Source organism: Oryctolagus cuniculus, chromosome 5 (assembly GCF_051225735.1).
Source record: "Oryctolagus cuniculus isolate XC-2025 breed Fujian yellow rabbit chromosome 5, ASM5122573v1, whole genome shotgun sequence".
Classification (NCBI taxonomy): domain Eukaryota; kingdom Metazoa; phylum Chordata; class Mammalia; order Lagomorpha; family Leporidae; genus Oryctolagus; species Oryctolagus cuniculus.
Window position 1 is genome coordinate 96,675,473 of NC_142871.1, and position 15,422 is coordinate 96,690,894.

Here is a 15,422-nt window from a genome sequence, read left to right on the forward strand (position 1 = left end):
TTGTGAATTTCAAAATCTTTTTACTGATGATCATACTACAGTTGAAGTAATAAATGCTTATCCTTATAAGAATAAATAAGTAAGGGACTGGCGCTGTGGCACAGTGGGTTAACGCCCTGACCTGAACCACCAGTATCCCATATGGGTGCTGGTTTGACACTCGGCCGCTCCACTTCTAATCCAGCTCTCTGCTATGCCCTGGGAAAGCAGTAGAAGATGGTCTAAGTCCTTGGGCCCCTGCACCAGAGAAGGAGACTGGGAAGAAGCTCCCGGCTCCTGGCTCCTGGCTTCAGCTTGGTACAGCTCCAGCCGTTGCAGCCAATTGGGAAGTGAACCATCAGATGGAAGATCTTTCTCTCTCTGCCTCTCCTATACGTAACTCTTTCAAATAAAAAATAAATAAATAAATGACAAGCATAAGTAGAATCTGCCCTGCTTACTTGATTCCCTACAGTATTTTTTTGTTGCCCAAATTGCTCTTGTCAAATGTTTTCACTCATGATTATTTAAATATAAATTAATTCAATTTAAGAAACAATGTATCACTAGTAAATATGAATTCTTATTAACTGAATATAATCTTTTTTTTTTAAAAGAGGAAAGGATACACACACAAAATCTAATAGGTGCTAAGATACAGAATAAAAGAAAACACAATCCAATCTCCAGATGGTAATCTTTATAGACACTTAGTACTAAGAAGGAAATGAGGAACAGGAAAAACAGTTAACTATGCAAATAATTTCAAGCTAACAGCTAACTCCAAAAGCAATAAAAATTCAAAATTTTTATCTTAAAATGGATAATTTTACTTTATTATAAATCTAAATTATTTTTTCAACTTTTCAGTATTTCAACATTTTCAGAATATAAAGAGATTTTCATCAACAATGTTTTCTATTGATGAGATCAGTGTATGAAAGTATATCTCTTTCTTCCTCTCCCTAAATACTCCATTTATCATCTATGCTGATGTTTGTGCCACATGTACACCAGAGATCTAGATTTGTTTGTGTACCCTAGAGTAAGACAAGTTAACTTTTTGGTATGTGTGATTCTGGAAAACCTCAAAAGCATTTACAATACCAAGCTTTCCCCAACCATTACTTTTATTATTTCAAAGTTCAAGCAGTACTTTCAACATCTACAAGAACTCCCAAATCTAACTGATACTACTAAAACAAAAATTTTCTCAAACTTAAAATCAGTATGTGACTTGGTACTTTAACATAAAATCTTAAAACCATTATAAAGAAAAGGAAGGGGCTGGTGCTGTGGTGTAGCGAGTAAAGCCACTGCCTGCAGTGCCAGCATCCCATATGGGCACCGGTTTAAGACCACCTGGCTGCTCCTCTTCTGATCCAGCTCTCTGCTACGGCCTGGGAAAGCAGTAGAAGATGGCCCAAATCCTTGAGCCCCTGCATCCGCATGGGAGACCAGGAAGAAGCTCCTGGCTCCTGGCTTTGGAGTGGCTCAGCTCCACCCGTTGTGGCTATTTGGGGAGTGAACCAGCGGATGGAAGTTCTCTCTCTCTCTCTGCCTCTCTGTAACTCTGCCTTTCAAATACATAAATATTTAAAAAGAAAATAACTAGTTTTACTTTTTAGAGTTTACCTACCCTACGGAAGGTATCTTAAAAGTCATAGTTCTAAATCAGCATAATTTAAGCATCTTTTTAGATCTAGTGGATTGCAATGCTATATGATGGCTCTTATTTTAAAATTTTTTTCAGAATGTGAATAATTCAGAAGTGGAAAATAAGATTCCAGGTCACAAACTAATTCAAGAATAGATCTTACTGCAGTGAAAAAAGCAGAATTCCACAAAGGAAAAAAATTTTAGAATTTTTGAAAAAAATTTATTTAAAAAAAAAAACATGAAAACATTTCTATTAAAAAGCATAGTAGGGGTATGTATTTAGCCTCGTGGTTAAGAGGTCAGTAAAAGATGTCTGTGAATCGCCATCAGGTATCTGAGTTCAACACATAGCTCTAACTCCTGACTCATTTCCTGCCAATGCAGATCCTAGGTGGCATAGTGATAACTCAAAAGACTGGGTTCCTGTCACTTACATGGGAGACCTGTATTGATTCCCCGGGCTCCTGGCTTTGGCCCAGCTAAGGTCACACTGAAGGCATGTGAGCAGTGAACCAGTAACTGGGGTCTGTTCTCTCTCTATATCTGTATCTTGCTGTCTCTCTGTTTTTAAAAAGAGCACCGTATTATATACTAAACAAAGACATTTAGAATCCTTACCTTTGTGCTGCTGTTTTTACTCCTGGTATCTGTGCATGAGCATGATGAAAACGTCTACCATGAACTACAGTTCCAGAACATAATGATGTATTTTGTGTATTTTCGCTGCAGAGTCAAAAAACAAAGAATAGTTTGAACAGGGAAAAGAATCACATATACATCAACAAAATAAATACTTTAAAAGACAGAGGTGGAGAGAGAAAGAAAGACTGAGAGACAGAGATCTTCCATTTGCTGGTTCCCTCCCCAAAAGGTTGGGCCAGGCCAAGCCGAGGCCAGGAGCCAAGAGATTCTTCCAGGTTTCCCATGTGGGTGGCAGGAGCCCAAACACTTGCAGCTTTCCTAGGCACATTAGCAGGGAGCTGGATAGAAGCGGAGCAATCAGAACCCAATATGGGGCCGGCGCCGCGGCTCACTAGGCTAATCCTCCGCCTTGCGGTGCCGGCACACCGGGTTCTAATCCTGGTCGGGGCGCCAGATTCTGTCCCGGTTGCCCCTCTTCCAGGCCAGCTCTCTGCTGTGGCCAGGGAGTACAGTGGAGGATGGCCCAAGTGCTTGGGCCCTGCACCCCATGGGAGACCAGGAGAAGTACCTGGCTCCTGCCTTCGGAGCAGCGCAGTGTGCCGGCCGCGGCGGCCATTGGAGGGTGAACCAACGGCAAAGAAAGACCTTTCTGTCTGTCTCTCTCTCTCTCACTGTCCACTCTGCCTGTCAAAAAATAATAAAAAAAATTAAAAAAAAAAAGAACTCAATATGGTACTCATATGGGATGCAGGCCCACTGTACTACAGCATCAGCCCCAACAGTTAAACCCAATTGACTATGTAAAACTATCTATTAGGAACTTTCAACTTTGGAATTTGTCTTTCAAATGCTTCTAATCCAGTAAAGAAAATCCAGTAAAGAAAAAAAAATACTAAAAATCAGATGTCCTTAATTCTGATTTAGCTACTACCTTGAAAGTAAGATATTCTTTATATACTTGCATTGTTTACCTATAAACTGACAAATTAAAAGTAAAATAATGGGGTCAGCATTCTGATGCAGAGGGTAAAGCTGCTGTCACCACCATCCCATACAGGCGCCAGTTCATATCCCAGCTGCTCTACATTTTTTAAAAAATTTTTATTTATTTACTTGAGAGGTAGAGTTAAAGAGAAAGGGAGAGACAGAGAGAAAGGTCTTCCATCTGCTGGTTCACTCCCCAAATGGCTGAAATAGCTGGCTAGCTGCTCTACTTCTGATACAGCTACCTGCTAATGGCCTGATATAGCAACAGAAGATGGCCCAAGTGCTTGGTCAAGCTGGCACACACGTGGGAGACTGGGATGAAGCTACTGGCTCCTGGCTTTGACATGGCACAGCCCAGGCCATCAGGGAGACTTGGAGCGTGCACCCAGAAGATGGAATATCAAATACTCACTCATTCTCTCTTTCAAATAAAAATAAATATTTTTTAAGGATTTATTTATTTATTTGAAAGTCAGAGTTACACAGACAGAGTATGGTTCACTCTCCAATTGGCTGCAACGGCCAGAGCGGCGCCAATTTGAAGCCAGGAGCTTCTTCTGGGTCTCCCACGCAGGTGCAGGGGCCCAAGGACTTGAGCCATCTTCTACTGCTTTCCCAGGCCATAACAGAGAGCCTGATCAGAAATGGAGCAGCAGGGTCTCAAACTGGTGCCCATATGGGATGCCAGCACTTCAGGCCAGGGCATTAACCCACTGTGCCACAGTGGTGGCCTCAAAATAAGTATTTTTTTAAAAAAATGATTTTTAATCCCATTTCTGGGTTGGTATTGATAGCCCAATGCTGTCAATAACAATGGTTCACTATGAAAACTACTTGGAAAGGTGGCTTACACCTGAAAGAAAAAGAGTAGTAAATCTTAAAAAAGAAAAAGATCACTACTGAGATAATCTTCATTACCATCTCCTAAATTAACTAGACAACTTACCTATGGGGCCTTCTATTTTTAATATTATGACTAAGATTCTACTAACTGCATGAAAGCAAACTCACAACATTCCAGTCTACTGACATGTTTCTTGCAATATGTTTTATTCAAAAGAAAGTAATGCAATTAATCCTAAGATTCAAAACAAATAATCCTTAAACTGGTACTATCCTTCTCAGCATTCCTAATGACAAATTCAAAATTAAAGGGAACAGGTTGGGACTACTGGCCACAAAGGCAGTTAGTTTTTGGTGTCAAACTCTTATGTTTTCTGTAGGAAAGTGTGATGAAGTGCCTGTACCTCAATTTCTTATTGTTGCTCAACATGTTAAGTCCAATTGGGTTGCCTTTCAAAGTTTTAAAACTGTCAGTCTTGTTTCGTCTTACATATGTCTTCAAGATGAAATCACCAGAACTAGTAGCAACAATTTCCGATCGACGATTTAACTGTAAAAAGATGCATAAGTGTTAGACAATAAAAGCCGAAAATAATAATCTACCAACAACTACCTGAAAACTCACCAATCTTCTTAAATTTTTTTAAAATAATATAGTTATTTATTTGAGAGGCAGTTTTAGAAAGAGAGAGAGACAGAGAGGTCTTCCACCCGTTGGTTCACTCCCCAGATGGTCACAACAGCGGAGCTGGGCCAATCCAAAGCCAGAAGCCAGACACTACCTCCGGGTTTCCCACATCGGTTCAGGGGCCCAAGTACCTGAGCCATTTCCACTGCTTTCCCAGGCCATTAGCAGGGAGCGACTTGAACCCACACCCATCTGGGATGTCAGTGCCACAGGCGGAAGCTTAACCTACTATGCCACAGTACCGGCCCCATCTTTTAAATTTTCTTAAAGACTTATTTCATTTTACTTGAAAGGTAGAGAGAGAGAGAAAGGGAGAGGGAGGGAGAGGGAGAGAGAGGGAGAGAGAAAGAAAGGGAGAGACAAAGAGATTTTCTACTGCCTGGTTCACCCCCAAAATGGCCACAATGGTCAGGGCTGGACCAGGCTGAAGCCAAGAGCCAGGAACTCTCATCAGGTCTCTCATATGAGTAGCAGAGGTCCAACTACTTGGGCCATCTTCCTTTGCCTTCCCAAGTAAATCAGCAGAAAGAAGCAGCATGCATTGCAGTCAGGATTCAAACCAGCACTCATATAGTATGCCTGAGCTGGCAATGCAGGCAGAGACTTAACTTGCTATGCGACAACACCGTACCCTCATTTTTTTCAAAAAGTTAAAATATACAAGTAATGGAGACAGTGGATTGTGACTGAATTGGCATGGATCCAAGAGTAATTCCACTGTAATTGTTTTTTTTCTAAAGATGATGCAAATTTGGAGGAACATGGGAGTTTACTATTATTTTCTATTCATGTAAATCTCTCCAAAGATATTTAGAAAAGGAGAGTAGGGGATCTGATGTTTTCTCCAGAGATTAAAAAAAACATAAGCACTTCTCTGTTTAAAATGCCTTGCTCTTTGTTGAACAGTACTACCAAATATGGCAACCAATTGTCATTTCAACTTGTGCTTTCCTACATGGACTTTTGCCTTAGCTTAAAAGTTTCTATATAAACACAGAAATTGAGATACAGTCTTCATATTTCCAGAAGTAAAAATAATATAGACCTATTTAGACGAACCACCTTGGGGAAACCACAGTATTACAGGACGCCTGCTTCTCAAGCTTTTTTCAATGAATTTATCTTTGTTATCTTCAATGCGTAAGATATTTAAAAGCTGCTTTCAGATTTTGACAAAGAAGGACCTTGGTCCTTACTGATAACTACCCTAAACTGACATTTTAAAAATAATTTTTACCTATTTTATTTTTGAAAGTAATTTTTTTGTACTCTTTTACAAGAAAATATACTCAAAGGAAGAAAGTAACTTGACTTTCCCCCTAACTGTTTCTACAGCAAACTCACAGAACCAGAGGAAGCTCCTGACTTTTGGCTTTGGATAGGCCCAGCACAGGCTGTTTCGGCCATTTGGGGAGTGGATCAGTGGATAAAAGATCTCTCTCTCTGCCTCTCTGTGACTCTACCTTTCAAATGAATGAATGGATCTTTACAAAAAAAAAAAAAAAGAAAAGAAAAAAAAAGAAGGAACATATTTCCTTCTTTATTTAAAAAACTTATGGAGTGGGGCTGGCACTGTGGTGCAGTGGGTTAACGCCCTGGCCTGAAGTGCCAGCATCCCATATGGGCACTGGTTCCAGACCCGGCTGCTCCACTTCTGATCCAGCTCTCTGCTACGGCCTGGGAGAATAGCAGAAGAAGGCCCAAGACCTTGGACCACTGCACCTAAGTGGGAGACCAGGAGGAAGCTCCTGGCTCCAGATTGGCACAGTTGCAGCTGCTGCGGCCAACTGGGGAATGGACCATTGGCTGGAAGACCCCCCACCCCTCTCTGTAACTCTGACTTTCAAATAAATAAAATAATTCTTCAAAACAAATTTATGGAGTTTTGGTTGTCATTTTGAATAGGATTTTTTTTTCTTTTTCAATCCTAAAAAGCTACTGTCAGCATGTAATTAAAATAAAGACAAGCTGGGGCTGGTGCCATGGCGTAGCAGGTAAAGCTGCTGCCTGCAGTGATGGCATCCCATGAGTCCTGGCTGCTCCACGTCCAATCCAACTCTCCTATGGCCTGGGAAAGCAGTAGAAGATGGCCCAAGTGCTTGGGCCCCTACACCCATGTGGTAGACCCGGAAAAAGCTCCTGGCTCTGGATCAGCACAGCTCTAGCCATTGTGGCCATCTGGGGAGTAAACCAACAGATGGAAGACTTCTCCCTCTCTCTCTGCCTCTGCCTCTCTAATAAATAAATAAATATTAAAAATAAAATAAAGACATGTTACTAATATTAAACAAGAGAAAATTATTTCCTTTGGGTAGTCTGTATTCAGTAATAAATATATTATTTAGTATAATCGTAATTTGAATTGGTTTACTATCTTTAAATCTGTCAAGTTTATTTCAAATCAAATATATTGCTTTTATTACAGGTGTTTTCTGTTACATTAAATTGAACTTCTGTGATCAATTAGATATATAACTTTCAACTGCTGCAGAATTAATGAATTTAGTTTGAATTCTCACACACACAATCACATCACTAGAAAACCAACTATAAACATGGGCCTCACTTATATCAAGTCTATATTATTTGCAAAGGAAAACAAATTTACAAAGGCTCAAACACCACATTTAATAGTAATTAACTTAACTTTATGTAAGATTTGTAATGCCATACACTATGTGAATTAGTTTTATCTAAATCTCACAACAATCCTATGAAGTGGGTAACTGTTAGCAGTCTTATAATCTAATATTCAGTCTGATCAACTACTGTAATAAAGCAACCACCCAAAAAATAGCTGAACATTTCTCTAAAATGGATATTAAATCTCTAAAACACAGTGGTAAAATAAGAAGAAAACATTTTCTGTAAAGGACCAGCGAATAAATATTCTAGATTTGATGATCTATATCGACTGTGTCTACTCAACTCTGTATTCAAATATGTTGTAGTACAAAAGCAGCCCTAAGGCAATACAAAAGAAAATGAGCACTGAACAAATGTTGTCCAATAGGTTCATGGATACAAGTTTCAATGTCATATAATTTTCACAAGTCATGAAATAGTATTATTTTAATTTTTCCCCATTTAAAAATGTAAAAATATTCTGGGTGACAAACAGATCATAAGCTATAGGCAGGACCTGGTCTGTGAACTTTGTCAACTCCTCTTGTATCATTAATCATTAGGTTAACTCACAAGCACAAGTTATAATAATTTAAAGTTCTGCAGGGGGACCGGCGCTGTGATGTAGTGGGAAAAGCCACTGCCCACAGGGCCAGCATCTCATAGGGGTGCTGGTTCAAGTTCCGGCCACTCCCCTTCCAATCCAGCTCTCTGCTGTGGCCTGGGAGAGCAGTGGAGGATGGCCCAAGTGTTTGGGCCCCAGCACCCATGTGGGAAACTCGGAAGATCCTCCTGACTCCTGGCTTTGGATCGGTGCAGCTCTAGCTATTGCATCCATCTGGGGAGTGAACCAGTGGATGAAAGCTCTCTCTCTCCCTAACTCTGCCTTTCAAATAAAATAATAAAATAAATCTTAAAAAAAAAAAAAAAAAAGTTCTGCGGGGCACGGAAAGCCTAGACACTGTGGCAAAAATATATTTTACATGAAAGATCTCTGTGAGTGAGGTACCAATGGAAAGAGGTGGCCATCAAATGATGAACTTTTCTCTAAAGGGAGGAAAGAACTTCCATTTGCTTATGGCTTTGTCTAAATACTGATGGAATCTGTGGATTCAAAAGGCTTAAATAGCCTATAGGCAGCTCATGTCAAGAGTTTCAGGTGGTCACTGACATCATACATGGGTGTTAATTGTTAAATTAACAACAGGAGTCACTGTGCACTAGCTCCCCATTGCAGGACTTTTGTCCTCAATGGGTTGTATTGTGAGTTAACTGTGATATTTGTTCTCATACAGTTCTGTGTATGTGTGTGTGTGTATGCGTGCAAATTGTTGGGATCTTTACTTAGGATAGAGTTACTCTTCTGTGTACAAAGTTAATTGAAAATGAATCTTAATGGAGAATAGGACTGGGAAGAGGAGAGGAAGAATGAAGAGGGGTGGGAGTGTGGGTGGGAGAGCAGCTATGGTGAGAAGAATAACTATATTCCTAAAGTTGTACATAAGAAATTTGTATTCCTCAAAATTCCATAGCCTTGGCAGCTCATGACAAGAGCCTAGGGAGATTACTGACGCCATAAATACAAGTGTCAATTGTTAAGTCAACAACAGGAGTCACTGTGCACTTACTCCTCATGTAGGATCTTTGTCCTTAGTGTGCTGTACATTGAGATTTAATGCTATAACTAGTACTCAAACAGTATTTTTCACTTTATGTTTCTGTGTGGGAGCAAACTGTTGAAATCTTTACTTAATGTATGCTAAACTGATCTTCGGTATATAAAGAGAATCGAAAATGAATCTTGATGTGAATGGAAGGGGAGAGGGAGTGGATAAGGGGAGGGTTGCGGGTTGGAGGGACATTATGGGGGGGAAGTCATTGTAATCAATATTCTGTACTTTGGAAATTTATATTCATTAAATAAAAGTTAAAAAAAATAAAATAAAATTCTGCAGTAACAAGAAGTTGTTTCAATCACTAGCACCTAAACTTATACTCAATACATATTTGCTACATGAATATTTCACTGGGATTCTAAATGTGCAAAAATGATCAATGTGATATCTTTCACCCAAAGTTATTCCTCACTATATAATTAATATAAGTAAAGAATTCAGGAAATATAGCTCTTAAGAACTTCATAAGAGAATTTTCACAAAACCATTAAATGATGGAGCATTAGAAATGGATGCCAAAAACTTTAAATTCTTAAAAATAAAGGGGAAAATCAAACTAAATTATTAGATGTTATGGGAAAAATTTTTTTGGAAAAAGAATCAATATTAGTACTACAAATGACTGATGTCATTGAAATTTTCAAAAAGAGAGGAAAGGAAAAAGGAAACAATAAAGTGACAGATTAAACAGCACATTAGATACAGCTGAAGATAAAAATTAGAGAACTGGATGAGAGAGATGAGGAAAGTACCCAGATAGGATAAACTGACTCTTTCTTTATCTTATTATTCTTCTTTTAACTATAAGAAAATGGAATATGAAGCAAAGATGGTCCAACTGTGATTATTAGGAGTTCCACAAAGAATAACATAGAAAAGCAATAACTCTGAATAGCTAAAATTTTTTTACAACAAAAAATATGACTCCTTTACAATAAAGAGGCACAGAAACACTGTAGAAAGCCCAAAGGGAATATTATTCTGTTAAACAGAAGTGGTAGGATATTACGATGTTGTGAACCAGGCCAGTGTTGTGGCACAACAAGTTAAGCCACCACTTACAACAGTAGCATCCTGTATCAGAGTGCCAGTTTGAGGCCTGGCTACTCCACTTATGATCCACCTTCCTGTTAATGTGCCTGGAAAGACATCATATGGCTCAAATACTTGGAACCCTGTCACCCACATGGGAGTCTCGGGTGAAGTTCCTGGCTCTTAGCTTCAGCCTGCCCCAGCTCCAGCTGTTATGACCATTTGGGAAATGAACCAGTAGATGGAAGAGTACGCATTCTCTCTGTTGCTTCTGCCTTTCAAAAAAACAAGAAATAGGGGAGGCGGCATGCTTTATTGTCACCACAGCAGTAATACTTCGACCTTCAACACCAGTATCCCGTATCAGAAAGCCTGTTCAAGTTCTAGAGTATTCTCAGATTTCAAGTCCCAGAGTGACTGTTGAATTCCTGGTTGCTCCACTTCCAATCCAGCTCCCTGTTAATGCATCTGGGAAGACAGTAGAAGACGGCCCAAGTACGTGGGTCCCTGCCACCTACGTGGAAGACCCGGAAGGAGTTCCTGGCTCCTGGCTTTTGCCTGGCCAAACCTTGGGGAATGAATCAGTGAATGGAAGATCTCTGTCTCTGCCTGTGTCTGGCACTCTGCCTTTCAAAAGAAAAGAAAGAAATCCCTAAAGGATGATCAGGTAGTTTTTAACAGAATCAACTTCTAAATCCTTATTATTCATTTTTACACCTCTCTAAAACTGTTTTACTTTAAGACTCATCTATAAAACAAGGAATCACACAATATCTCTTTTCCTATCTCCCCTTTCACAATAGTCCTTTAACCACTTTACAAAAGAAAAACTTAAGTCTTTCCTATTGTAATAATACCTACATACAAAGAATGACTTAAAATATAGCTATTTTGGGGCCAGTGCTGTGGCGCAGTGGGTTGGTTAAAGCCCCGGCCTGAAGTGCAGGCATCCCATATATGTGCCAGTTCTAGTCCTGGATACTCTTCTTCCGATCAAGCTCTCTGTTGCAGCTTGGGAAAGCAGTAGAAGATGGCCCAAGTCTTTGGGTGCTGGCACGCGCATGGGAGACCAAGCAGCAGCCCCTGGCTCCTGACTGGCTCAGCTCTGGCCACTGTGGCCATTTGGGGAGTGAACTAGCAGATGGAAGACCTCTCTCTCTCTGTCTCTACCTCTCTCTGTAACTGTCTTTCAAATAAAGGAAAATAAACCCTAAAAATTTAAAAAAAAATAAGATACAGATATCTGGAATCTATTTTGGCATATAAAACAATGGTTTGGCTTTTTATATATTTCTATTAAAGATGAAGCACTGGAGTAGGTAGTTAGCCTAACAGTTTAGATCCTTACATCCCACAAGAATCCCTGGGTTTAATTATCAGCTCTGACTTCTGACTTTAGCTTCCTACCAATGTAGATGCTGGGAGACAAAAAGCAATGACTCGGGTGACAGGGTTCCTGTCAACCACATGGGAAACCTGTACTAAATTCACAGGTCCCAGTTTCAGTCCCTGCCCAGTCCCAGCCATTTCGGGCATTTGGAGGGGAAAACAGAGGATGGAAATTTTCTGTTTCTCACTGCCTCTCAAATAAACAGATGAAACATGGGTATTGAGTCAAAGTAAGATTTTCTTCATTTAGATATACTGTAAAAAGGCAAAGTTAAAGTAATGAAAACTTGTGTTTACTGACTTCATATCTTCTATTATTATCAAGAAAAGCACTACACCTAGGAGAAAATCAAAGGACAAGCATCGTAAGTTAGGGGGGAAAATCTGCTGTACCTTTTAACAACCAGGTAACAAACTCAGCTAAAATCCAAAGCTTTTTTTTTTTTCATCTTAGAACTCTCAGTGAAACAACTGTCATAAAGACGTGAATGTAAATGTACATTTGACATTAAAAAAGACAACAGACTTTTAAAGGTAGAAGACTGATTTGAACGTGGGGACTGTCCAGCATAATCCTGAACATTACAATCCTAAGTACTGAAATCCTGAAACTCTAAAATTACTAAACATAAAAATTCTGAAAATACAACTCTGGACAAAATAATTTTTATTTTGTAAAAGGTTATCTACTTATCTATCTATCTGAAAGGCAGAATGACGTGGAAAGATCTTACACCCACTGGTTCAGTTCCCAAGTGCTCATAACAAACCAGGGCAGAGCCAGGCCAAAGTCAGGAGCCAGAAACTCCATCAGAGTCTCCCAAGTACTCATGTCATCATCTGCTGCTTCCCAAGGAGTATCAGCAGGAAGCTGAATTGGAATTAGAGGTTGGAGTTAACCCCAGGCATTCAAATATGGGATGTGGTGTCACAAGTGGTAGTTTATCCTGCTGTGTCACAACAGTGCCTCCCGCCAAAAGTAATTTTAAAATTCTTCAGAGAACATTTATTTACATCTTTAAAAGGGTAAATCTACTTGAGATACACATGACAGAACACTTCCTAGGCCACTTCACATAAAGAAATAGGCCCAAAAGGAAAACCTACAAATGCATATCAATATAGTTGGTAATTATGTACATGCAGTTTTATTAACTGGGGTCCTCTGAAACACCTGAAAGAAATAAGTCAGTTTTTTTTTTAAAGATTTATTTATTTACTTGAAAGTCAGAGTTACACAGATTGAGAAGGAGAGGCAGAGAGATAGAGAGGTCTTCCATCTGCTAGTTCACTCCCCAATTGGCCGCAACAGTCACAGCTGTGACAATCCGAAGCCAGGACCAGGAGCTTCTTCCAGGTCTCCCCACGCAGGTGCAGGGGCCCAAGGACTTGGGCCATCTTCTGCTGCTTTCCAAGGAGAGTGGGATTGGAAGTAGAGCAGCCGGGACTCAAACTGGCGCTCATAGGAGATGCCAGCACTGCAGGCGATGGCTTTACCCGCTTTGACACGACACCGGCCCCACAAGCCATTTTTTAAGAGGTTGGGTCACTACAGTATATTCAGACACCCGAAGAGGTGAGTGAGATCTGAAGAAATTTTATCTTTGCAAGTGCTAATGTACAAAAAGGATTTCTCTTCATTTACCGAGGAAGTTGCACTGTTTTTCCAGTATTTTAGGCATAAAGATGCTATCATTGGCCGGCTCTGCGGCTCACTATGCTAATCCTCCGCCTTGCGGCACTGGCACACCGGGTTCTAGTCCCGGTCAGAGCACCGGATTCTGTCCCGGTTGCCCCTCTTCCAGGCCAACTCTCTGCTGTGGCCAAGGAGTGCAGTGGAGGATGGCCCAAGTACTTGGGCCCTGCAACCCATGGGAGACCAGGATAAGTACCTGGCTCCTGCCATCGGATCAGCGCGGTGCGCCGGCCGCAGCGCGCCGGCCGCAGCGGCCATTGAAGGGTGAACCAACGGCAAAGGAAGACCTTTCTCTCTGTCTCTTTCTCTCTCTCACTGTCTAACTCTGCCTGTCAAAAAATAAAAAAAATAAATAAAAATAAGATGCTATCATGACAATGTACTTTCAGAGAGTCAAATTTGAAAAAAGAAAAAAAAAGCAGGCACAAATTAGAATTCTATATAGGTCTTTACACAACTTATACTTCCAGTACTAGAATGGATGTAAAGATGAAATACACAGCATAGCAACTGTAAAAACTAATCCAGATAAATTTGGAAAAAAAAATGAAAACAGTAAAGCACATACACACACAGCACTGCGTATAGTGGACTTGACCTCAGCCTGCGGCACTGGCATCCCATATGCGCGCGATTTCTAGTCCTGGATGCTACTCTTCCAATCTGGCTCTCTGCTATGATCTGGGAAGGCAGCTGAAGATGGCCCAGATCCCTGGGCCCCTGCACCTGTGTGGTAAGTTAAGCTGACCCAGAAGAAGCTTTTGGCTCCTGACTTCAGACTGGCCCAGCTCTGGCGGTTGCGACCATTTGGGGAGTGAACCAGTGGATGGAAGACCTTTCCCTCTGTCTCTGCCTGTCTGTAACTTTGTCTCTCAAATAAATGAATAAAATCTTTAAAAAAAGAAAAAAAGAACACATGACATGAAAACCTGTGTTATAGGTATAGTTTATGGGTAACTGCTCAGAAGCAGTTCATAAGAGCTGGCTGATTTTCACTATCATTAACTATATTTTTTTTAAATATTTATTTTCATTTATTTGAAAGACAGAGTTGCAGAGAGAGAGGTCTCCCATCTGCTGGTTTATTCCTCAGATGGCCACAAAGGCTGGAGCTGCACCGATCTGGAGCTAGGAGCCAGGAGCTTCCTCTGGTCTCCCACGTGGGTGCAGAGGCCCAAGGACTTGGGCCATCTTGTACTGCTTTCTCAGGCCATAGCAGAGAGCTGGATTGGAAGAAGAGCAGCCGGCTAGGACTAGAACCGGTGCCCAAATGGGATGCCGGCGCTTCAGGCCAGAGCTTTAACCCGCTGCGCCACAACTCCAGCCCCAATTGACTATATTTTGAAGTTCTGTATCACAATGGACAGCTGCCTATTTTTCTTTCAGAGCAGGGATGGGGAGCCTTTTTTCTGCCAAGGGCCATACAAAATTATTAATTTAAAAATTAGCCCCTGCTATATAGAGTTCTTAAATTTTCAGTACCACCTGCAGTTGCCTTGGCAGGACCATACCAAATGTTTTCGTGGGCCTTACAAGGTCGATGGCCGAGGTGTTCCTCACCCATTTTAAAGCATGGCTTTCCTTGCAGAATACATTCACGTTCATTTTTTAAGTGGTGGATTCTCCTACACATAGTCCACTCAGACTCACACAATGTATCTCTGGAAACGTCTATACAGACTTACCTAAAATAATGCTCTTATCAGGTGTTCAAGTGCTCCATCTGCCTAGCATGACACAACTATCTTGCACACAACTGAAAATACAATAATCCCTTTCCCCAGAGTTCAGTTTTCTACACCTCTTACAGCTTTTTCCCAAACTGCAATTGCATTGTTGGCTTTGGGATTTCAACATTCAAGACTTTAATTTTTGGGGATTGCCGATTTTCAGGATTTTAGAGCTCAGAAATTTCTGATTGGGGGATTTCAACACTTGAGACTACACCACTCAAGACTACATCCTGTCTTCTCCCTCTTGGTCACATTCTCTTAGTTTCTTTTATTTATTTATTTTTAAAAGAGTTATTTATTTATTTGAAAGTTAGAGTTACACAGAGGGGAGAGGCAGAGAGAGAGAGAGAGAGAGGTCTTTCATCTGATGGTTCTCTCTCCAAGTGGCTACAACAGCCAGAGCTGCACCGATCCGAAGCCAGGAGCCAGGAGCCAGGAGCCTCTTCCAGGTCTCCCACGTGGGTGCAGGGGCC

At 40.7% G+C, this 15,422-nt stretch overlaps 1 protein-coding gene across 8 annotated transcripts in view; it reads right to left on the minus strand.

Annotated features, from left to right (window-relative positions):
• The window catches only part of SENP6 (SUMO specific peptidase 6), a 139,631-nt gene that overhangs the window by 87,043 nt on the left and 37,166 nt on the right, over positions 1 to 15,422 (minus strand). For 7 of the 8 annotated variants that reach the window (XM_070073877.2, XM_051855513.3, XM_070073876.2 and 4 more), the window contains 2 exons: positions 4,515 to 4,660; positions 2,257 to 2,361 (listed from right to left, as the gene is read on the minus strand). In XM_070073877.2, the coding sequence (XP_069929978.1) occupies positions 2,257 to 2,361; positions 4,515 to 4,540 (131 nt within the window). In that variant the 5' untranslated portion in view covers positions 4,541 to 4,660. Of the gene's footprint in view, positions 1 to 2,256; positions 2,362 to 4,514; positions 4,663 to 15,422 lie in introns of all 8 variants that reach the window. The other variant, XM_089333000.1, reaches the window with a different exon arrangement.